General features: G+C 39.8%; 3 protein-coding genes across 3 annotated transcripts; all 3 read right to left on the minus strand.

Annotated features, from left to right (window-relative positions):
- Positions 1-768: 768 nt before the first annotated feature.
- On the minus strand, positions 769-4614 carry LOC139457935 (funoran endo-beta-hydrolase-like). The gene is made up of 3 exons (XM_071239277.1): positions 4378-4614; positions 2868-3012; positions 769-2225 (listed from the first exon to the last, which is right to left on the minus strand). Exons 1-3 carry the CDS (start codon positions 4612-4614, stop codon positions 769-771), a joined length of 1839 nt encoding a protein of 612 aa, XP_071095378.1.
- A 5570-nt stretch (positions 4615-10184) lies between these two features.
- Positions 10185-17868, minus strand: LOC139457937 (beta-porphyranase A-like). Its single transcript, XM_071239278.1, has 3 exons — positions 17617-17868; positions 11943-12087; positions 10185-11652 (listed from the first exon to the last, which is right to left on the minus strand). The coding sequence occupies exons 1-3, from the start codon at positions 17848-17850 to the stop codon at positions 10199-10201; spliced, it is 1833 nt and encodes a 610-aa protein (XP_071095379.1). The 5' UTR covers positions 17851-17868; the 3' UTR covers positions 10185-10198.
- A 2139-nt stretch (positions 17869-20007) lies between these two features.
- LOC139457938 (funoran endo-beta-hydrolase-like) lies at positions 20008-24767 on the minus strand. Its single transcript, XM_071239279.1, has 3 exons — positions 24537-24767; positions 21882-22026; positions 20008-21474 (listed from the first exon to the last, which is right to left on the minus strand). The coding sequence occupies exons 1-3, from the start codon at positions 24765-24767 to the stop codon at positions 20018-20020; spliced, it is 1833 nt and encodes a 610-aa protein (XP_071095380.1). The 3' UTR covers positions 20008-20017.

A 24767-nucleotide genomic window follows, 5' to 3' on the forward strand; every position in this document is an offset into this window, starting at 1 on the left:
GACTGGGCCACCCGTGCCCCCTCTATCCATCATGAAATCATTCCAGTCTGTAACAAATTGCCGTGGACGTTTAAAACGAGTCATACTTCGAACCTGGAGCAAGCATGCCATGCATTTGGCTACATTCTCTGCGTCCTTTACATATGAGGGCAAGCAACATCCACTGATCAAAGCCACTCGTTATCAATTATTGCTCCATTCGCCTGGGACTTGGGCTCTCGGGGTAGGAAAAGGTGACGACACCCACACAAGTCATGTGACATGAAAGCTGAGACACTGGGTCAATAAAAGCCGCAAACTTCGTCAATGTACGAATAAGGAGAGCTACGTGAAGCCTGAAAACTTCCCGTAAGTTTGGTCATCGACGACTTCAATGCGCCACGGAGTTGACCCAATCTTCCGTTAGCCCAAAGACTCTGCTTAACGTCGATATGCGACATTTACACGTGGAGCGATGCTGGTCATAAGAGGCGACAATGCTAGTCGTAAGAGACGTCAGTTATGTGTACGTTATCAGGTTCACATTGTTTTGATGAATGTATCAAACGTGCTATCACATGGCCAATAACACAAATGAATCAATCTGGACCGCAGACATGGTTGTTGCTTAGTAGTACGTAACGTAACGTATGTCATCACCTTATTTCTATGAAAGTGTGCATATTGGCTATAAAACTATGTTCTTGTAGCATTGTTTTTTTTCTACTTACAAACAAATCACCAAACTACTATACTATTAAAACACAACAGAATGTGAAACATTATCATTTATTGACGTTTTCCTACAACCAGCGCTACTGACGACACGTGACCGCCATTTCCATCAAAGGTCATGCTGATGGTGTTAGTTGATTGGATGCGATCATTTGGTACCCAGTACTCCCACACCTCCCATTGGGTGGATGCCTGGACTTTGTCAGAGTCGAACAATGTGTAGGTTGAAGGTAGGGTATACCCATTGAAGACAACACTATGTGGTTTTCCATTGGCGTTTTTGTCACGACTAACACCAACTCTTAGATGTGATGTATGGTAGTCCGATATGGGCAAATGGATGGTTGTCTGTGCATGTCCATTGTTGATAGGAATGATCATGTCTTTGCCATAGTATGTGTTTTCATTATTCGTACGTACACCATCAAAGTTGTAGTTTGTTTTAAACTTGTAGAAACACGTTGCCTGTCCTGGGAGACCAAGATTTCCATTGAACTTTGTTGTGTCAAAGTGGACATTGGAATGCATTTGTGTGTTACCGTTTTGGTACTGAATACATGTTGATTCACCAGTTGTGGGATTTATCCATCCACCGTGGAAGTCCAGCTTCACATTCTGCCAGACAGTGCCATAGTTGTGCAGAAGAACCACCAACTCCTTGTTGTGAGGGTTAGCCAAGGCTAATGGTGACACATGTCTTTCCCCTCCTGTGAACTGGCTTGCGACCTTGAGGAACTTCTGATCATAATAGAAGCTGTGCCAAAATTTGAAGAATTTTGCCATTGGGGTTTCGTGTCCATCTTTGGTAAATATTGACCAGTTAAGGCTAGTTTGGGACCCATATTGCTCATTCGAGAGCATAAAGATTACAGCTCTGTCCATAAACTCCCTCAGGTTGAGGAAAGTAAACATCAAACCACTTGGTAGGTAAGTAGTAGCAAAGTCTATGATACTGTTGTGACGATACAGGTCAAGACCAGTCACGCCACCTCTTCCATATTCACTGATTACTAAAGGAACTTTTTTTCCTTTTTTAAGATGAGAGTAATTTTCAATCATGTCTACACCAGCAACCAGACGAGCTTCGTTGATGCCAGTGAAGCGAAAATTCCCACCAGAGACATATAGATCGTTGTAGGCATGGAAAGAGAAAAAATCCAAATGATCCAAAGACATGTCCAGAAACTTTGCTGTTTTCTTCCACATACCAAAGTTGTAAAGATCTGATTTAATTATGCTATAACTTGTGTATGTTGGTCCTCCCACTTGCATTCCAAACCTGGACTTTAGCTTCTGAGCAACAACCTTGTGGAAATCAATAATTGTTTGCAGGCCAATAAAGTTCGATACCTCTGGTTCATTGATGACTTCAAATATGTGAGGTATGTTACCTCCGGTGTAGTCTTTAGCACTTTGGACCATCAGTGACACAAATTCGCTGGCAGCATCTAGGTTGTTGGGGAATTTCCCTTCATGATGAGACTTATCCATCCAGTCAGGCCAGCTCAAATCTGCACAGACGAAAATGTTATTATACAAGGATACAAATTGTTTGATCAAGGTTACAACTTTCAAGACCCCAGTAAAGCTTTCAAAATGTTTTATGTTAGGCACGTGAAGGACATTTCTAAATTTGACGCATCAGTGACAGAAATTTGTCTGATTCTATTCCCTATTTTGACGTGTACCATATGTTCCCGGGTTTTTTTCACGTGAACAATTGACTTGCCTTTGCATATGTTTGTGACGGTGGGGCAGGATACGTTCACCTTTTATCAAACACCTAACATCCTCACTATTTGATGGTGATTCACAGACGTCATATGATATAGTTGGAATCGAACAATCGACTTATTTCTGAGGACTATGGGAAGCGTTTTGTTGCTTTTATTCCAAACGCATTATTGTGTGAAGTGGATTTACTGTCACATTGAGGACTATTTCAATTACACCACATTGTATGAGTTAAATGTGTCAACCCACAAAAAGGTTATCCTGTCTTGGCTGATGACCGCAAATCAGCAGAAACCCTTGCTGTGTCTGAGTGTTATTGTCCCTTGCATGGTAGTATTTTCCCATATAATCAGTAAAAATAATAATGAAAAATAAATACAGTGACATATGTTATGTTGACAAGATGACAGTAAACATACCTTTTAGTTCCCAAACGATGTTCTTAATTTCAGTTCCATATCCGTGTACTTGTTCCATATAGTAACTGAACATCTTTGATTGGAGGGCATGGTTTTGTAGATAGTGGGGGACGGGATAGCCATGGCGGTTTGGGTCCTGGTGCCACTATGGAAACAAGTACGTTGAATTATACTTACAGCAAACATATGTTTCTAGTGTATATCATGTTATTACATATGTATCTTAAATGTTCTTAGCATCAATTTTCCAGAAGGTAATAAAGAATTTATCGTCTCCTGTAACTTGGATTACGCATTCGACAACCATGCATTTCACAAAGGTGGAACTTTGCATATAGTTCTGAACAGTTATTTATTTTGTTTTAAAAAGCAAGATAATTAGGAAAATGAACTTTCACTTTTTCAAGTTAGTTTTGTTGCACCTGTTCAATTTTGCATAAGTTTACCTGAAACAAAATATTATGGAAAAACATTCTTGTAAAGATTTCCATAGGATTAAAATTTGGATAAACACTAGAGATGAGTGGGGACATCACAACCTTATATCCTGTTAAGGATGGCCAATGGCCCTATCATAGCCGAATTCGCTGTGCAAAGTTATTTCCTTACCGTCTCCGCTTACTTTAGTTTTCCCCCTACACGACAGAAATGACACAATGCCATAACGGATATATACCTAGGATACCCAACGCACCCACTCAAGTATCAGCATAAGTGACCAAATGAGCAGAGATCGTTGCCCTACCATCTTCATCTAGTTTGGCTTTTATTCCACACGAGGCAAACACCTGAGTGTATTAGAAATCATATATGTCAACACCTTTAGCGATCAGAGTATCAAGAAATGAGATTAGATTTATCATTCAAAATAATTTTGCCATTTTTTGGCAGTTTGTAAACAGTGATGGCCAGTGTCTTGATTGTACAAATGAACAGCTAAAAATCTTCAGTGGCGGAGAGATTAGTAGTTGAATTAAAGTGTGACGTTATAGTAACCGATGAATCCTTTCATTATCGCTTAATTTCACCAAAGTGATATATATCTTTTGTGAAAAACCGTTTTGGATTGGAAACATGTACATATTAAACTATACCTAGCATATGCAGCCATTCAGTATCACAAGTAATTATTTTCAATATGCTCACTGAATATGTGATGTATATTGTTCGATGTTCTTGTTTTATTACTTCATTAGTGGACAAATAATCTGGTAACATATGAAAACAAATAATCAGATATCTGAGAGCACCAACCAAACAACTTGCCTTTTATTCATTATTTGATCTGCTTCCCTTTGGTTGAATTCTTTGTAATCTTATATGTCCTGGGTTAATTCTTCAAGTACATTATACTTATGCACCTTTCTCACTGGAACAAAAACGCAACGTTGATGTATGGAGTAATTAAAGTAGTGGAAATATGATCCTATTTATGTGGTATAATATATACACATACACTCAGCGTTTATTGTATGCTTTGTTGTGGATTACCTTGTAACTGTGTACGTACATTTGCAAAGAGATGGTCGTTGAGATCTCTGTTCAACCAGCGTCCTGTCGGGGTTCCAATAGCTTTACAGTATGGAATAAGGTTCGATCGGTCGAGCCCATTATGTTTGGTCCATCGGTCAGCTTCATAATGGACCCGTCCACCCTGGGAGAGCCACTCGTTGTAGATGGTGACAGTTGTGTCCAGAAACACTCCACTCCATTGCAAGGAACTTAAGAAGACCGATAGCAGTATCATTATGTTGTGTCGGAGAAAACTGTGGAGAAATACAGGTATGGTACGGTTTATATTGTGATTATAATCTGTATGTGAAGCAAGCACATGGTACAGAACCAGGTGAAGTTTTATCTTGTGTTTAGTTTTCGAAGTCTTAAAAGACACTAGATCAGCCACGGGTGACATACAGAAATCATATAGCTGGTTACATTACTTTCCCTGCAGCAAATATATTGCATGAGGTTCAGGAAATATTCTTCAGACATCTGACATGACTACAATTATGCCTATTACTTTTGACAGTGATTTTTGTGGATGCATTTGTGTCCCAGTCTTTGTAATAATTTGTATGGGTAGGTTTTAATGTGATATCATATCTGTAAACTTGTTCTGGTCAAAAAGAGAAATGTCATTGGTCAATGTTTCTTTCTACACAATCTGTCATTCATACAGAACTATCCTCGAATGAGTACCGTTCGAATTTAACAATATACACACAGAAGAGGAGCTTGTTATATTTTGCTATTTGTGCTTTCATTTTGAAGATAAGAAATGAGTATCAGAACTTCATGTGTTTAAAAAAAATGTATAATACTGCAATATTGTATTCATTTTTCATTGAAGAACACATGACGACACAGTAGCAGCAGAACTAAAGCTGTGGTGATGGTAATGAACTTGACAGTACACCCTTTTAGTCATTCTTCACGAGGTTTGAGGTGAAACTGATTATGACGTTACTTTCAAGGTCATCGCACTTATATAGCGTAGCGCTCGTGCTAGTTCAGACATGTCGGTTTTATAGTGCTAGCTCACTGAAATACCATGGCGCAGTTTAATATTGGTACCCCACTCAGGCACAGTCTTCTCACTCCGACCGACACGTACCACCAGCTTTGTTAAAACATTTTACTATGAAGCCATCAGAGGATCCTATCACTGACCTTCTGCTCTCTGGACAGATCCTTTATCCACTAGGCTACAGACTCAATTTGGAGTTTTGAAGATTAAAGATGTTGACATTTGCTCTAAATAATCTAGGAATCGGTCATGTTATGTAGCAAAGTATGTAAGATATACTCCGTTTGTAAACTTGCCTATGAGGTGGTTTTATAAGAAAGAAGTGGTACAATAACCTTGATAATGGCAGAGAATCTGTGCTAAAGACTACTCCGGGGCCCACATTCCTCACATTTTCTAAGTCATCAATGGACCTGAGTTATCAATCTTCTTTCCGTACATCTGAAGCTCACAATTTTTGTGTGGAGGACAACAGCTAAATGTCTGGCATGGCCATGTCTTTAAACCCTCTTCTCCTTCCATGCCTGTGATGACATTGACAAAACTCGACTGATTGATGATGTCGACATGAAGAACATTACTATCATCACAAGACAAGAAGAAACGTTCAGTTGTCACTGTATTCGGAAGAGGTGATTTACGCTGATATGAGCAGGATGCTCACAATTGTCTCATACATTTTGCAACTACTTACTCACCAAAATGGCATCACTTTCATGCTTTCTGATAGTCATGGGCAGTGATGGCCTGTATACCCTCGATTGAGCAATATGGAATCTAAACAGTTCTGTCTGGCCCATACATACATACATACAATGGACACGAGACCCCAATCGCAAAATTCTTCAAATATTGGCACAACTGTATTCCCAAGACCGTGCACAGACGGGGAATTCGGTTTCACATCTTGTTTTCACTCATTCTGATTTCTTATCTGTTGTTTGTGTACAGCAACACAATCTTTTAATGTCAGTCCTGTTTCGCCAATGTAACTGACACCACACCCACAATTCTATAACATTTCTGCTGCGATATGTCATATTACTTTTAACATCAACTATTTTTCCATTTAGGAATGAAAACGGTAGCAGTCGATTCTTTTTTCACAAAATCCGTTTAGATTCTTTGGCAGCTTTGTGCTACAGATTACTTTTTAAATAAAACAACATATAATCTTTTGCCTTGCTACTACTAAATACAAGAAAGCACAACATACATTAAATTGCAATTTGTAGGGAAATAGATAGCCACTAACGGAATAATCTTGTTGTTCTGGGTCTGTGATTTGGTTTTCGTTTCTATCAATTTTGCAATGTCATATATAATTAGTTTTGAAGGATATCCTTCCATGTTAGGTAGGATGTTCGTTTCGACAATCGTTAATCACGTGCTTCTATCTCTGAAACAATGGGGCGAGGATCAGATGATTGAAACTGTAGATACAAATGAGTGTTTGTAGGCTTGTAAAACATAACAGTCTTAAGTTAAATACCATCTTTGATAACACTCACATATTTAAACATAATTTCACTTTTGTTCACTTCCATGGTGAATTGTATTGATGGCTGTAATGCATTTAGAATTTCATGGAACTTTTGTCTCTTATTGAAACTCGAAAGCCAGGTGATAAAACAATAATCCATTTAAAAGTCGTTTCCAAGGCAATTGTGAAAGATAAGTGGAACGCAGTAACTCTGAATGGTTCCTTGTAACTAATCTAGTCTGGGGCAAATAAACCAGTACCTGACATCATAAACAATGACGATTGACGTCCTACAGCCAGGTTAGATCGTTTCCTTTTTAGTCACCTGCTATGGTAACTAGGTTGCTGGAGAACTCTTTTTCCTGGGAATCCAAAGAAGGTGTGTGTTTGCTGAGTGTACATACTATTTATGTTTCGTGATCTGAAAAATGTCAGACATACCAGATAGCAGTAAACCAGTTCCATGATAAGTGTTACGAGGTCATTTTCAAGTTGAATTCCAGAAATCAGTACACACAGAACTAAATTGGGAAATCAGTTGGTTGGTTGGTTGCTTTGTTGTTTAACGCCGCACTGAGCAATATTCCAGCTATATGACGGTGGTCTGTAAATAATTGAGTCTGGATCAGACAATCCAGTGATTAATATCATGAGTATCGATCCACGCACTTGGGATCGATGACATGCATCAACCAAGTCAGTGAACCTGACCACCCGATCCCGTTAGTCGCCTTTTATGTGTGAAATCAGTAAACAAGCATACCAGATCAATGAATAAACAATCGATTTTCTTTGAACACACATTTTTAGGTTTAAAGCCTGAAAGGCAATACAATGTGTCAAATAAGTGACAGTCGAAATAAGCAACAGGCCATAGGGTTAATTGTAGAGCACTCATAAGTGTTCAATACCAAAACTTTCTGTTGAATGTCTTGAAAGATGCCTGTTTCATTTTTCAATCCAGAATAGTATGAAAGGCTTACACGAATTCGCCGTTTCCAAATGGGTATCAAAACTGCACTTGTCCAGTACATTAAATACACTTCACTTGAATGTTTTGATTTAGGCTCGAGCTCCGTACTTGACTCCAATGATTTATGTTAGAAAATGGTAAAACACAAATGCATTCCAATATCAACTTTGACACAACAAAGTACAACGGACATGTTGGTCTGCCGGGAGAGTCAACGTGTTTCTACAAGTTTAAAACAAACTACGACTTTGATGGTGTACGTACAAACAACGAAAACACAAACTATGGCACTGAAATGATCATCCCCATAAGCAATGGACATGCACAGACCACCATCCATTTACCCAGCTCAGGCTACCATACATCACATCTTCGAATAGGCGTTAGCCGTGACAAAAACGCCAGCGGAAAACACATTGTTCGACTCTGACAAAGTCCAGGCATCGACCAAATGGGAGGTACGGGAGTACTGGGTACCAAATGATCGCGTCCAATCGAGTAATACCATCAGCATGACATTCGATTGAAATGTCGGTCACGTATCGTCAGTAGTGCTGGTTGTAGGACAACTTCAATAAATGAAAGTTTCACGTTTTGTTGGTTTTAGTTGATATGGTTGATGATTTGATCATAACTAGATAAGGAACAATGGTACACGAAAATAGGCTTTATTTTTTATGTATGCTATATGTTATATGCTACCATACAAATCTCTTTTGGCAGGGATCAGATAGATTCCTTGGTGTGACTGGTCATATGATTGTATTCATCAAAGCAATGTGGATATGATGACATGTGCAATTAACTGAATGAGTGGGAGAGGCTGTTTAACGCTCCAGTCAAAAACATTCAAGTTATATCTGAAACGAAATTGACTGGGTCAGATGTGGACATTTAACTCTCAGGTGGCTGACTGGCTGAATCCAATCTGTACCCAACAGACCCGTGCCTAAAACGACGAAAAGAGAAACGATGATCCACGTCAACAGCCAATTCTCATGTACAGCCTGACCATCTTGGTAAGCCAGGCAGAATACCAGGGAAATATCCTTCACTGGACCCCCTACATTGTGAGCCTTCAACGCGTGTTTATGTAATCTACAATTAGTAAACTAATATAAATCTACCATTTAAATCTAAACTATAATTAGGGGACCATGGAATATATGTTCTATGACGAGTCTTCGCTATTCGCTGTGCAGAGTTGCGTTCCTTGGGAACACCAGAAACCTATGATTGTGGGTTCGAATCCCGGTTCGCCCCGATTATGTTTCTAGGTTTGTCAGCACTATACCCTTGCTCGTGGTATTCACCGAAGTGGTAAACGTCTGAGACCTGCATCACTTCGGGCTTTCCTCCCACATTAAACTGATACGCCGCGATATAACTGGAATACTGTAAACCGGTGTTAAATCCAACTCACTCACTAAGAAGGAAGATAATTTCTGAGAATTTGACTGCTCGAGATAGGTTTGGGTTCCAGAGCCGTTCTAACGCCCAAACACACCCGGAACAATTAGTATGGACCATGCATTTCCTCCGTGCACGTACGTAGTAGGGCGTCGTAGATTTTGACACATCGCTTGAGCTAGTAGTATGTTGATTTTCATTATCCACAGTAACATGTAAGCCTTCTACTCCTGCTTTAATGCCGTATTTGTGATTAGATGGGAGCCTACACGGAATGGACACCTAAGGGCTATTGGCATGCTTCAAACTAAGCTAGAGGTAGCCAATATGTTCAATGTGTCTTAGACGTATATTTGCAGACTTGGAAACAGTTTTTTAAAGACATAAAGACATAAATAGTAAATGTCGGTGCACAGAGGGCTCCATTGGTCAACAGTACAGGTCCAGGAACGATAAACCAGAAACCAGGCTTTACGAAATCGACCCCACACAATGCCACCGGAGTTCAACTTACTGACCAGAAGATTAGAAATAGTCTACCAAGTGTAACGTGTTCCCAATTGCTTTGTATAATCTCACAACTTTTCCTAACACATCTGGGGGCGGTCGGGTAGCCTAGTGGTTAAAGCGTTCGCTCGTGACACCGAAGACCCGGGTTCGATTCCCGACATGGGTACAATGTGTAAAGCCCATTTCTGGTGTCCCCCGCCGTGATATTGCTGGAATATTGCTAAAAGTGGCGTAAAACCATACCCACTCACCCTAACATATCTGACAATTTTGAAAATTTTAAGTTATTTCCAAGAGTCCCTTTTTTTGTTGTTTTATTATAACCTTTTCAAGCATTTTAAAAATAATTTCATTTCAAACAGAATAATTCCTACACCAAGGGAGAGCATGCAAAGAACAAAATACAACGAAATGTGAAATATAATAATTTATTGAAGTTTTCCGACCACCAACGCTACTGAAGACACGTGACCGCCATTTCCATCAAAGGTCATGCTGATGGTGTTAGTAGATTTAACGTGATCAGTTGGTACCCAGTACTCCCATACCTCCCATTTCGTTGATGACTGGCCCTTTTCAGCGTCGTACAACGTTAGGGCTGAAGGCAGGGTATACCCATTGAATACGACACTATGGGGTTTTCCATTGGCGTTTTTGTCACGGCTAACGCCTATTCGAAGATGTGATGTATGGTAGCCTGAGCTTGGTAGATTGATGGTGGTCTTCGCATGTCCGTTGCTGATGGGGATGACCATATCGGTGCCATAGTATGTGTTTTCGTTGTTGGTGCGTACACCATCAAAGTTGTAGTTTGTTTTAAACTTGTAGAAACACGTTGACTCTCCCGGCAGACCAACATGTCCGTTGTACTTTGTTGTGTCAAAGTGGACATTGGAATGCATTTGTGTTTTACCGTTTTGGTACTGGATACATGTTGATTCGCCAACTGTAGGATTGATCCATCCACCCTTGAAGTCAAGCTTTACATTCTGCCAGGCAGTGCCATAATTGTGCAGAAGAACCACCAATTCTTTGTTGTGAGGGTTAGCCAAAGCTAATGGTGAAACTGATCTCTCCCACCCTGTGTACTGGCTGGAAAACTTGAGAAACTTCTGATCATAATAAAAGTTGTGCCAAAATTTGAAGAATGTTGCCATGGTAGTCTCACGTCCATCGTTGGTAAATAGTGACCAGTTGAGGCTAGTGTGGCCTGGGTATTGTTCATTGGAGAGCATAAACACAATGACTCTTTCCATAAATTCTCTCAGATTGAGGAAGGTAAACATGAACCCGTTTGGTTGGTAAACTGTTTCAAAGTCTATGAGACTATTAGGTTTCCACTGGTCCAGGCCATGCACACCACCTCTTCCGAATTCACTTACAATCAAAGGCACGTTTCTTCCTTTCTTGAGATGAGAGTAATTTTCTATCATGTCGATAGCAGCGACGAGACGAGCCTCGTTTGCGCCACTGTGGTGATGACTTCCACCAGCCACATAAAGATGGTTGTAGACGTGGAACGAGAAGAAGTCCAAGTGATCAAGAGACATGTCCAGAAACTTTGCTGTTCTCTTCCAAATGCTGAAGTTGTTAGCATCAGACTTAACAATGCTATAGCCAGTGTATGTTGGTCCTGCCACTTTCGTTCCGAACCTGGACTTTAGCTTTTGAGCGACAACCCTGTGGAAATCAATAATTGTTTGGTCGCCAATGTTGTGAACCTCAGGTTCGTTGATGACTTCAAATATGTGCGGTATGTGTCCACCGGTTTTATCTTTAGCACTTTGGACCATCAGTGACACAAATTCGCCAGCAGCATCAAGGTTGTTGGGGAATTTGCCCTGGTGGTGGGACTTATCCATCCATCCAGGCCAGGTCATACCTGTATAGACCAACATTATATTATGCACTATTCAACCTTTACTATATTCACGTGGTTGTATTACTGACATGTGTGTACTTGCACCATACAGTGGTGCATTATGCCAGCTTGATGTTGAATGTTGAAGTATCAAAGCCACAATCGTTATATCCTGGCCAGGTTAATGGGAGCATATGAGACACCTGTTCCCCCTACTTAACATCTGTTATACTGACGTACATACCACTGACATGTCTCTATTATTCTTCAGGCAAGCATTGATACTATATACATGAAAAGATGAGTTATACCGTTTATAACCCAAACCATGTTGTTGATGCCACTCCCATATCCTTGCAGCTGCTCCATATAGTACCCGAACATCTTTGATTGCAGGGCATGGTCGTTGAGATAGTTTGGGTCTGGATAGCCATGGCGACTCGGGTTCTGGTGCCACTATAAAACCAAAAATATTGAATGATGCCTTTTGTACTGTGTCTTTTTTCATTCTAACACAGCTGCAGTAACTGGTCATTCTGGCTAGTTCACACATTGACAAAACCTATTTCACAGTGTATGAAATGTATGTGTATGTGAAATAGCTTTCAACTTGTGCCTCACAAACAAGAATAGCCGCGTGGGGTGTTTTACATATCATTTCCAAAGAGTACGCGTCTACTATCACTTATTCTTTCACGGGTAACGTGTACACATGTTATGAGAGAGATGTCCTTGAGGTTTTGCATCATAAATACAGGAAATATTATTTGCCAAACCATCATATATATGGAATATCGTCATATCAAGTTGTGTTTTAAGGAGAGTGTATCAGCAGTTATCACAACTTAACAGGTAATAATTGGGAAAAAACATTGTTCCATTGTCGTATATCGTCATTTATCCAGTATATGATGTGTGATACCACGATTCAATACTGGGTTAAATCATTATTGCATTATACAGTTATAGTGTTATACGATTATACCGTAATACTATTACACCTTTATACCATTATGCCATCATACCAATATAGCACTATATTAGTATGTGACTATATAAGATAGCTACGATCGCAAAGAACAATGAAGAACGGAGCACGGTTTATTTTACTATAAAATAGTGTTCTATTAAGACGTCATTTCGGGATATTCCCAGCGTTGTTTATGTGACGACGTTATTTTTGAGAGGGGAGTGTCTAGTATGTTGTTCCCCGTAGACGTAGCTGGGGTACGCAGATAAACGCAGTGACGGAACGATTGCATAAAACATTTGGAGAAATATATAAATCGATATTGGGAGAAAAGTAACAGATAATCGATGTGAGGATTTTGAGAATATGCGGGAAATACCAATACCAAACCCACCTGTTCATAAAATGGACGTAAGAGGCGACAAACGGGATCAGGTGGTCAGGCTCGCTGACTTCGTTGTATGCATGCCATCGATCCCAATTGCGTGGATCGATGCTCATTATTTTAATCACTGGATTGTCTGGTTCAGACTCGATTATTTACAGACCGCCGTCATAGAGCTGGAATATTGTTGAGTGCGGCGTTACACAACAAACCAACCAACCAACCAACCATAAAATGGACGTTTCCAACATTGCTGAGGTCGGATTCTGTTCAGGGAGTCATCATTATTATAATACGGGTAAATATTGTGAAAGCTTGTACATTTTATCGTCATCCTTTAACAGGCTGCATTATGTTGATATTTAACATAAGAAACAAACGACTCGTTGTTTATCTTATAATTACAATTATACCAATTAACCATCATGCCCTTATATCATTATACCATTACACCACTATCCCATCAAACCACTACCGCTATGTCATTATACCATTATACCACTATACCATCAAACCATTATACCATTATGTCATTATACCATTACACCACTATACCATCAAACCACTAAACCGCTATGTCATTATACCATTATACCACTATACCATCAAACCACTATACCGCTATGTCATTATACCATTGTACCACTATACCACCAAACAACTATACCGTTATTACATTATACCATTACACCACTACACCACTAAACCACTATACCGTTATGTCATTATACCATTACACCACTATACAATCAAACCACTATACCGCTATGTCATTATACCATTACACCACTATACCATCAAGCCACTATACCGTTATGTCAGTATACCATTACATCACTATACCATCAAACAACTATACCGTTATGTCATTATACCATTATACCACTATACCATCAAGCCACTATACCGTCATGTCATTATACCATTACACCAGTATACCACCAAACCACTACACCGCTATGTCATTATACCATTACTCCACTATACCACCAAACCACTACACCGCTATGTCATTATACCATTACACCACTATACCACCAAACAACTATACCGTTATGTCATTATACCATTACACCACTACACCACTAAACCACTATACCGTTATGTCATTATACCATTACACCACTATACAATCAAACCACTATACCGCTATGTCATTATACCATTACACCACTATACCATCAAGCCACTATACCGTTATGTCAGTATACCATTACATCACTATACCATCAAACAACTATACCGTTATGTCATTATACCATTATACCACTATACCATCAAGCCACTATACCGTCATGTCATTATACCATTACACCAGTATACCACCAAACCACTACACCGCTATGTCATTATACCATTACTCCACTATACCACCAAACCACTACACCGCTATGTCATTATACCATTACACCACTATACCATCAAACAACTATACCGTTATGTCATTATACCATTATACCACCAAACCACTACACCGTTATGTTATTATACCATTACACCACTATAGCACCAAACCACTATACCGTTATGTTATCATACCATTACACCACTATACCGCCAAACCACTACACCACTATGTCATTATACCATTACACCACTATACCATCAAACCACTATACCGTTATGTTATCATACCATTACACCACTATACCGCCAAACCACTACACCACTATGTCATTATACCATTACACCACTATAGCATCAAACCACTATACCGTTATGTTATCATACCATTACACCACTATACCGCCAAACCACTACACCACTATGTCATTATACCATTACACCACTATACCATCACACCACTATACCGTTATTATCATCGAATAAAGGAATAGCATGAACACCGTGGGCATGTGTACTCCTCCTGCTCCACTCTATTCCTCCCGCAGAATAACTAGTCACAAACCAGAACCGCACTTGGTAAAGTGGTTGAAAGCATCATGAATATTACATCGACAACCCTTCAACGTACCACCTCCCACAGAACCGCCTTCCAGGGTTCCGTTCCTCAAAGCGATCTTAGCGCTATGGTGATCGTAAGTCCCATACTCTAACATTGGCTTACGATCATCGTAGCGCTAAGATCGCTTTGAGGAACAGGGCCCTGGTCTAGTGATGGAGCGTCTGCCCGGAGAGCAGAATGTCGGGGCTTCGATTCCAGGCCGCTTCAAGCCAAAAGACGTTAAAGATTGAACTTGTGGTTACCTTGACAGGTGCTCAGCATTAAGGGGCTAAAACATTTGCTGGTTGGCTCGGAGTCAGTATACTGTGTCTGAGTGGCGTATTCATGTTAAACTGCGGCATGGTATCTCAGTGGACCAGTACTTAAAAGTCAACATTAGTCTGGACTAGTACAAGCAGCCACACGTCCCAATATAAGTGCACTAATCTTGAACGCGGCGTTAAACCCCATTTCAACGCATATCACATCTCCCACATAACATGAGTAAAACCTACAACTAAGTGATAATATGATATGACCACAAACCAGTATTACTTCTTGGGATTGTTGTTGTTGTTGTTGGTTTGTTGTTTATCGAAGCACTCAGCAATATTCAAGCTCTATGACGGCGGTCTGTAAATAATCGAGTCTGGACAAGACAATCCAGTGATTAAAATCATGTGCAACGATCCACGCAATTGGGATACGATGACATGCATCAACCAAGTCAGTGAGCCTGAACATCCGATCCCGTTAGTCGCCTCTTACGACAACTATGGTCGCCTTTTACAGCAAGCATGGGTTGCTGAAGACCTATATCCCCAGAATCTATACGGGGCAAAAGAAAGCATACATTTCAACATTGGATTTCACCAAGAAATTACAAACTGTATAGATACGTTACTAGGCTGATAATAGTTCCCCTAAACACGACAAACTAAAGGGCAGAAGAAAGCATACATTTCAACAATGGATTTCACCAAGAAACTACCAACTTTATAGATACGTTACTAGGCTTAAAATAGCTGCCTAAACACTGCAAACTATAGCGCAAAAGAAAGCATACATTTCAACATTGGATTTGAACAAGAAATTACAAACTTAATAGATCCGTTACTAGGCTGAAAATAGCTGCCTAAACACTACAAACTAAAGGGCAAAAATAAAAAGCATACATTTGAAAATTGGATTTGACCAAGAAATTACAAACTTTATCGATACGTTACTAGGCCGAAAATAGTCGCCTAAACACTGCAAACTAAAGGGCAAGAGAAAGCATACATTTCAACATTGGTTTTGAACAAGAAATTACAAACTTTATCGATACGTTACTAGGCTGAAAATAGCTGCCTAAACACTGCAAACTAAAAGGGCAAAAGAAAGCATACATTTGAAAATTGGATTTGACCAAGAAATTACAAACTTTATAGATCCGTTACTAGGCTGAAAATAGCTGCCTAAACACTACAAACTATAGCGCAAAGGAAAGCATACATTTCAACATTGGATTTGACCAAGAAATTACAAACTTTATAGATCCGTTACTAGGCTGAAAATAGCTGCCTAAACACTACAATCTAAAGGGCAAAAAAAAAGCATACATTGGAAAATTGGATTTGACCAAGAAATTACAAACTTTATCGATACGTTACTAGGCTGAAAATAGTCGCCTAAACACTGCAAACTAAAGGGCAAGAGAAAGCATACATTTCAACATTGGGTTTGACCAAGAAATTACAAACTTTATCGATACGTTTCTAGGCTGAAAATAGTCGCCTAAACACTGCAAACTAAAAGGGCAAAAGAAAGCATACATTTCAACATTGGATTTGACCAAGAAACTACCAACTTTATAGATACGTTACTAGGCTTAAAATAGCTGCCTAAACACTACAAACTATAGCGCAGAAGAAAGCATACATTTCAACATTGGATTTGACCAAGAAATTACAAACTTTATAGATCCGTTACTAGGCTGAAAATAGCTGCCTAAACACTACAAACTAAAGGGCAAAAAAAAAGCATACATTGGAAAATTGGATTTGACCAAGAAATACAAACTTTATCGATACGTTACTAGGCTGAAAATAGTCGCCTAAACACTGCAAACTAAAGGGCAAAAGAAAGCATACATTTCAACATTGGGTTTGACCAAGAAATTACAAACTTTATCGATACGTTACTAGGCTGAAAATAGTCGCCTAAACACTGCAAACTAAAAGGGCAAAAGAAAGCATACATTTGAAAATTGGATTTGACCAAGAAATTACAAACTTTATGGATACGTTACTAGGCTGAAAAGTCGCCTAAACACAGCAAACTAAAGGTCAAAAACACAACTTTGCATGGATTACATTGCCCTCGGATAACCATTTTCTTTGATTTGCAAGACTTAATGATGATATAAACGTGTAGTGACAACAAAGTAGCGGAGATATCCTACATGTGATATGACGTTGAATACAGTAAAGTACGGTTATAACGAACACGCTTATAACGAACTAACGGATATAACGAACTAACTTTTTAGTCCCGACTATATGCTGTAGTTATGCAGTATATATGCTTATAACCAATTACGGTTATAACGAACTAAAATTAGTAGTCCCTTTGAGTTCGTTATAACCGTAGTTTACTGTATATAGACACATGTTTCGTTGTGTCTCTCCTGACAACCATACGTACATTTGCAAAGAGATGGTCGTTGAGGTCTCTGTTCATCCAGCGCCCTGTTGCGGTTCCGATAGATTTACACTTTGGAATTAGATTCGGATGGTCGAGTCCGTTATGTTTGTTCCATCTGTCAACTTCATAATGGACACGTCCACCCTGGGAGAGCCATTCGTTGTAGATTGTGACGGTTGTATCAGAGAACGCCGCTCCCCACAGCAACAATGTACACACTGCCAGCAGTAACATTTTTCAGTGAATAGTCTAACTGATACACATATTCCAATTGGATTCGTTTTCATATTCATGTTTTTATATACAAAGTGTTATCTATTGCTTGGTGTGAACAGGACCATGTGTCGGGTGTTTTTAGCTCAGGGTCACATAATCTCCGTGGGAAGGATGGGTTTTATGGCCTTCAAAAGAAGTCTTCGACTACCAAAACTAAAATTAGATCACCGTTGGTGTAATACAAAGATTAAATTGTTCCATTATCGACTTCTTTCATATATTCCCTCATTTCCAATAATTGTATACCTCATACATACATTTGCAAACAGATGCTCGTTCAGTTTTCAGACAATCTCCTGTCATAATGTTGGTTCCATCTTTGAACTTCACAATTTCCACGCTGCGACATGACGTCAGAGGGTCAAGGCCAGCTGCAGTCAGTATCATGTGTGCCAATCCTGCGAGTCAAGGACTTCTTGACTTTTCCTGCCCAAGGACGCTATTAGGTTACGAATCAGACCTTGGGGAACGGTGGACCCTCTGTATGTAGTGCCAATGTGACAGTCTGCCTGTAGTGCCAATGCTAGCTGTGACAGTCTCCCTGTAGTGCCAATGCTAGCTGTGACAGTCTCCCTGTAGTGTCAATGCTAGCTGTGACAGTCTCCCTGTAGTGCCAATTCTAGCTGTGACAGTCTCCCTGTAGTGCCAATGCTAGCTGTGACAGTCTCCCTGTAGTGCCAATGCTAGCTGTGACAGTCTCCCTGTAGTGCCAATGTCAGCTGTGGCAGTCTGCAGTTGTGATTGACACTGTCGCACCCGTCTATCCAACTCATCCAAACTATTTTCTACTGGGGCTCACATCTGGTGGTTGAGAAGCCCAGGGCAAGACCTGAAGGTTGCTGTTACGAAGATAGGCCATTGCAAGTCCGAGGCGGTCGGGTAGTCTGGTGGTTAAAGCGTTTGTTCGTCACGCCAAAGACCCGGATTATATTCCCGACATGGGTACAATGTGTGAAGCCCACTTCTGGTGTCCCCGCAGTGATATTGCTGGAATATTGCTAAAAGTAGCGTAAAACCTACACACTCACTGTTGCGAGTCCTGTCTTGTGCCGACTGACATTATCGTGCTGAAATACAGCGTTGGGGATGTTAGAGTGTTAATGGCCGGTAATATCAAGTAATTAAAACATTATTTGTCCTTGTCGTAGAGTATGGAATTCCCTTATATTTTGCATGTACCATAAGTCGAGGGGGGGGGGGGGGGGGGGGGGGCGAGTCATGCAAATAACATGCAAATACTCGTGGATCAGTGTAGCTACTGCGTGCGAGTATTGTACACGCCACAGCAAAATGTCAACACAGCATGTGTTCTTTGTTAGTCCAGGTTCTGTGATACCCCATTTATGATTACTGTTCTGTCAGTGCATTATTCGTTCTCATTGGTTTCACCAACCCAGCTAACAATCAGATGTTGGCCAAACGTTGTTCCAGCTGACTTGCTATTTGAACTGTATCCAAAAAATGAAAAGAAAAAGCAGGTCTCTGAAATACACTCTCTCCCTTGGTAGGGTACCTATATATGTGAACACACAATGTCATTTAGAAAGTGGTCAAATGTAACAAATGTTATATTTGGGATAAAACTTTCTTAGTAAAGTACAGATTCTCGCACCTTTTGAGTTGAGCCCCGTCCGGGATTCGAACCCACACTACCACAGTGAGACACCTTATCGCCAGCACACAAAGTCAGTGATCTAACAATATCACGACGATGCATGTCGCAAAAGGCTACGGCTTGAATGGTGAGGCATGTCATTGTATCCCAATTGCGTAGATCGTTGCTCATATGATCACTGGATTGTCTGGTCCAGACTCGATTATTTACAGACCCCCGTAATATAGCTTGAATGTTGCTGAGTGCGGCGTTAAACTTCGAACAAACAAAAACATTGTGGTTGGGACAACGTTGTAATGCTGTCTGGAGAAGCGGTAAATGCATTTTGGCGTTCCGATTCTCCTGAGAGGCCACAACATGGGATACTATTGGTTAATATAAAGAAGCGTCGAATCCAACTCAATATAATCTTATTTCCACATATTCTAAGACAATCATAGTGTAGTTCACAAGGAAACGAATTAATTTATCAATTAAAAATAAAGAGCAAAGTCTGGATCTTGATGCTGTTTATTGAAGTTTCCCTACAACCAGAGCTACTGCAGTCACATGGCCACCATTTCCAGCAAAGGTCATGTTGATGGTGTTATTTGACTTGACCTGGTCTGTAGGCACCAAGTATTCCCACACCTGCCATTTTGAGGACGCTTCAATCTTGTCAGCGTCAAACAGTGCGTAGGTAGAAGGCAAGGTATGTCCATTAAACACGACGCTCAATGGTTTTGCATTGGCGTTTTTGTCACGACTAACACCCACTCTAAGATGAGATGTATAGTAGCCAGAACTGGGTAGATGTATGGTTGTCTGCGCATGTCCGTTGCTGATGGGAATGATCATGTTGTTGCCGTAGTAGGTGTTCTCGTTGTTGGTACGGAGGCTTCCAAAGTTGTAGTTGGTTTGAAACTTGTAGAAACAAGTTGACTCTCCAGGTAGACCGACATTTCCATGGTTCTTTGTAGTATCAAAGTGGACATTGGAGTGCATTGCTGGGTTACCGTTTTCGTACTTGACACATGTTGATTCACCAGTTGTAGGGTTAATCCATCCACCGTGGAAGTCTAACTTTACATTCTGCCAGGCAGTGCCATAGTTGTGCAGAAGAACCACCAACTCTTTGTTTGTAGGATTGGCTAGAGCTAGAGGGGACACAACTCTTTCAGTTCCGGTGAACTGACTTCCGAATTTGAGGAATTTCTGATCATAATTGAAATTATGCCAAAACTGGAAGAATTTGACCATTTGTGTCGGATGACCATCTTTAGTAAACAAGGACCAGTTGAGGCTGGTGTGGCCGGTGTATTGTTCATTGGCAAGAATGAAAACTATGGCCCTGTCAATGAACTCTCTCAGGTTCAGGTAGGTAAACATGAAGCCATTGGGTTGGTAAATGGTCTGAAAGTCAAGGAACCCACTGGGTGCCCACTGATCTATTCCGTGTGTGCCGCCTCTGCCGTACTCGCTGATAATGATTGGAACATTCCTACCTTTCTTTTGATGAGAATAGTTTTCTATCATGTCAATACCAGCAACCAAACGAGCCTCGTTGATGCCACTAAAGTGATGACTTTCACCAGATACATAAATATAGTTGTAGGCGTGGAAAGAGAAAAAGTCCAAGTGATCAAGCGACATATCCATGAACCTGGCAGTTCTCTGCCACGTGGCATAATTGTGAAGACCAGAATTAAGTATTGTGTAACCAGTGTAAGTTGGTCCTCCAACCTTTATTCCAAACCTGGATTTCAGCTTCTGGGCTACTATCTTATGCAAATCCAGAAGAGTTTGTTCATCAATGAAGTGTTCTACCTCAGGTTCGTTGATGACCTCAAATATTTGAGGTATGTGCCCTCCCGAGTAGTCCTTGGCGCTCTGCACCATCAGTGACACAAACTCTCCTGCTGCGTCGAGGTTGTTGGGGAATTTATCTTGATGGTGAGACTTATTTATCCAACTTGGCCAGTACAAGCCTGTTTGTGAGAAAATAATGGACAATAATATCCGAATGCGTCAACATGTTAAAACAGGTGCAATTCCTCTAACATTTATATATCTATAAATTGACCACGACTTGGAACAACTTTAGCTCCTGTCCTCAAATTAGTTATGGCATACACACACATTCATTACGGCGGACGAAGTGATGGCAAATATAATTTGGAGAATTTGGGTAAGCATGATATATTTAACAACAAATAATTATATCAGAGATACATATCAGTCAGTTCCATAGTCTGCTAATGGCAACAAACACGAATAAATATTGTCATCTTTCATTAGATCAAGGAATTGTATACGCACATCAAGCCAAAATGTAAGTATTTGTTGCAGAGGTTCTAGAAAATGTGTACGATATTTTACTATGGATGCTGATTACTTTTAGTTTCCCAGACCACATTATCGGCTTGACTTCCATAGCCGTGCACTTGTTCCATCCAGGAGCCCCACGTTTTCGTCTGTTTAGCGTGGTCTTCTAGATAGTGCGGGTCTGGGTAACCATGGTGACTTGGGCTCTGGGGCCACTAATAAAACAAACCGTAGACCTTATAAATCAGTATCAACTTGATATCAACATATTTTATCACACAATACCAATAGTGGGAGAACCATACGAGCGCACCCAGTACCTATTTCATATCTAACGTCATGTAGATAGTGTGAAGGGGGACAAATATGGAGGTCTTCATCTGGGATTTTCTTGATCACTTAGCCAAATATATTAGTACCTCACCTGGGCACTAAGCGTCATGTCACTGTTTTGCCTTAGGATTAGCAAATTTAAGCTTGCTGATGTCAGATTCAGGTGTAAAATGATGCGGGTTGATATCAACATATTTTATCACACAATACCAATGGTTGGAGAACCATTCGAGCGCACCCAGTACCTATTTCATATCTAAAGTCATGTAGATAGTGTGAAGGGGGACAAATATGGAGGTCTTCCTCTCGGATTATGTAGCCAAATATATTAGTACCTCACCTGGGTACTATGCGTCATGTCACTGTTTTGCCTTAGGATTAGCAAATTTAAGCTTGATGATGTCAGAATGGGGTGTAAAATGATGCGGGTGGATAGTTCTTCTGCCTTAGAATATCTTTGTACCATATCTAGAGTTGATTTTTACTATATGCTGGAAACATTATGCTTTCCTGAAGACTGGGCACATGGTATTTTATTTTAGTTCCTCTCAACAATCCAGGTTCAGTGAAATAACAACAGAGGCATTGTGTTATCATTATTTTTCAGCATAATGTTGACATACATCATCAGCAAAAGATTAGTATTTCGGGTTGTTTTTTTTTAAATGGATTAGTAAGGGATAATCTTGATAATGTATTTATGTTGCAAACAATAATCCAGAAGTACTTAGCACATGAAGGTGGTACATAATACGCAACAATACCCGTATGTATGTATGTGTGTGTGTGTGTGTGTGTGTGTTTGTTTGTATGTATGTATGTATGTATGTATGTATGTATGTATGTATGTATGTATGTATGTATGTATGTATGTATGTATGTATGTATGTATGTATGTAGTTGAATGTGTCTGCCAACAAGACGAATACAAGAGTTATATTTCGTTTCTCAAAAATGGTAGTACAGAAGCTGGAACAGAAAAATAAGAGCATTCATTTTATGTATCATTCTGTAAGTACTGAGGAGTATGTACTACAAACAAATTGACATGGAAGATGCATGTTAACCAAGCTTCTGTACATATGGAAAAGATCTCAATTAGAATTCTTCAAAATATGAAATTAATCCTATGTTACATATTTTTAGATTTTCGATACAAAAATATCCGTTTTTGTCAAATGGAGCGGAAATTTGGTGATTAAAAATGTTTGCTGTTACAGAAAAAGGATCCTTATATGGACACAAAAGGTTCCTCTGTGTAAAAACCTAGAAGATTAAATATAATGATTTAGAGATAATATGGACGATACCCTCTAACTAATTTGCAAAGGTAATGTTGATAAAATATTGGATTAAATTAATAAGAATGCTTGTAAGAAGACATGCAAGTAAATGTTATACTATCAGCAGATGCAAGTGAGATTGATTGCGTTTGATGTTGAGGACAATGAGAGTGCTGGGAAAATGCATTTACTGAGCTAAAAAATATTGTACCAAAACTGACCAAGACAGTTATATAACAGTACTAAAACACCATTTGACTAAAGTTGTGAATATATATAGAGATCCCAGAATCAGAGTAAAACACAGCTGGTAAAAATGTGACCAAAAGCAATTTCCTTATCATAAGAAATCTCTGCTCAAAGCAGAGTCAATTGGTGGGCTATGTCATAAGCGTGTATTTATGAATCACTATCAACTACTGATGAGCAAGGCGTAAAGGTGAGCGCATGGGCCTGCTGTCCACAGAAACACCTGCGTTATCAACTTTGTATTCATGTAAATCTAATGATAGAAAAACAATTCTGAGGTTAGCACTTTTTGTTCATCATGCACTTTCTCGACGCACTAATGTTATAGTGTCGTGAAGACACTTCGTAAAATAATTGTGTACACCCACGTTGTAACATTGTCTCCACATATGTATTATATGCAGCACATCCTTTTAGGTGTGTTGTACTCACGGTTATTACCTCTTTGTAGTCTTGTATTGTATCTGAGCCGAAGGCCTTGAGTACAATAAAACTTCTTGAACTTGAACTTGACAAGTCAAGGCATTGTTCACCTGACAATTCACGGAAACATATGAAACAATCCCAAATAGGGAGTTGGATTGAACATCAGTTTAGTCACTGATGCGTCAAATATGGAAATGTCTTACCTCAAACGTTTTGCAAGCTTTGCTGAGGTGTTGACAATAGTGGCCTGGTCAGAATTGGAATGTGTTTAATAAACATTAAAGTTATTTTCAATTCTCCAGAAATACCATGGTGTCCATTTCCAATCCAGTTCAACACAAAATACAGAAATGGAAAAGAGAACGGCTTCTACAAATCATAAGATTATAAATACGTACAACGTTGCAGTTCTGTTTAACAAGAGTGATACGTACATTTTTGAACAGATTTATGTCTTTGTTAATCATGCGTCCTGCCGCAGTTCCTATAGCTTTACACTTTGGAATCAAATTTGTTTCGGTCAGACCATTATGCCTATTCCATCGGTCAGCTTCATAATGGACTCGTCCACCTTGGGAGAGCCACTCGTTGTAGATGGTGACAGTCGTGTCCGAGAACCCCTGATGGAGCAGCACTGCGCACACAAGCGCCGATAGTAGTAACAT

Source organism: Haliotis cracherodii, unplaced genomic scaffold (assembly GCF_022045235.1).
Source record: "Haliotis cracherodii isolate W230 unplaced genomic scaffold, xgHalCrac1.p SCAF_12, whole genome shotgun sequence".
NCBI lineage: Eukaryota > Metazoa > Mollusca > Gastropoda > Lepetellida > Haliotidae > Haliotis > Haliotis cracherodii.

Coding starts and splice junctions, on each gene's coding strand:
- LOC139457938 (XM_071239279.1), bottom strand. CDS start 24,767: ATGTTACTACTATCGGCGCTTGTGTGCGCAGTGCTGCTCCATCAGGGG. Junction 22,027..24,536: donor ACATAAATCTGTTCAAAAAT/GTACGTATCACT, acceptor TTGTTTTATTAG/TGGCCCCAGAGCCCAAGTCA. Junction 21,475..21,881: donor TGTGGTCTGGGAAACTAAAA/GTAATCAGCATC, acceptor TCTCACAAACAG/GCTTGTACTGGCCAAGTTGG.
- LOC139457937 (XM_071239278.1), bottom strand. CDS start 17,850: ATGTTACTGCTGGCAGTGTGTACATTGTTGCTGTGGGGAGCGGCGTTC. Junction 12,088..17,616: donor ACGACCATCTCTTTGCAAAT/GTACGTATGGTT, acceptor TTGGTTTTATAG/TGGCACCAGAACCCGAGTCG. Junction 11,653..11,942: donor CATGGTTTGGGTTATAAACG/GTATAACTCATC, acceptor TGGTCTATACAG/GTATGACCTGGCCTGGATGG.
- LOC139457935 (XM_071239277.1), bottom strand. CDS start 4,614: ATGATACTGCTATCGGTCTTCTTAAGTTCCTTGCAATGGAGTGGAGTG. Junction 3,013..4,377: donor ACGACCATCTCTTTGCAAAT/GTACGTACACAG, acceptor TTGTTTCCATAG/TGGCACCAGGACCCAAACCG. Junction 2,226..2,867: donor CATCGTTTGGGAACTAAAAG/GTATGTTTACTG, acceptor TCGTCTGTGCAG/ATTTGAGCTGGCCTGACTGG.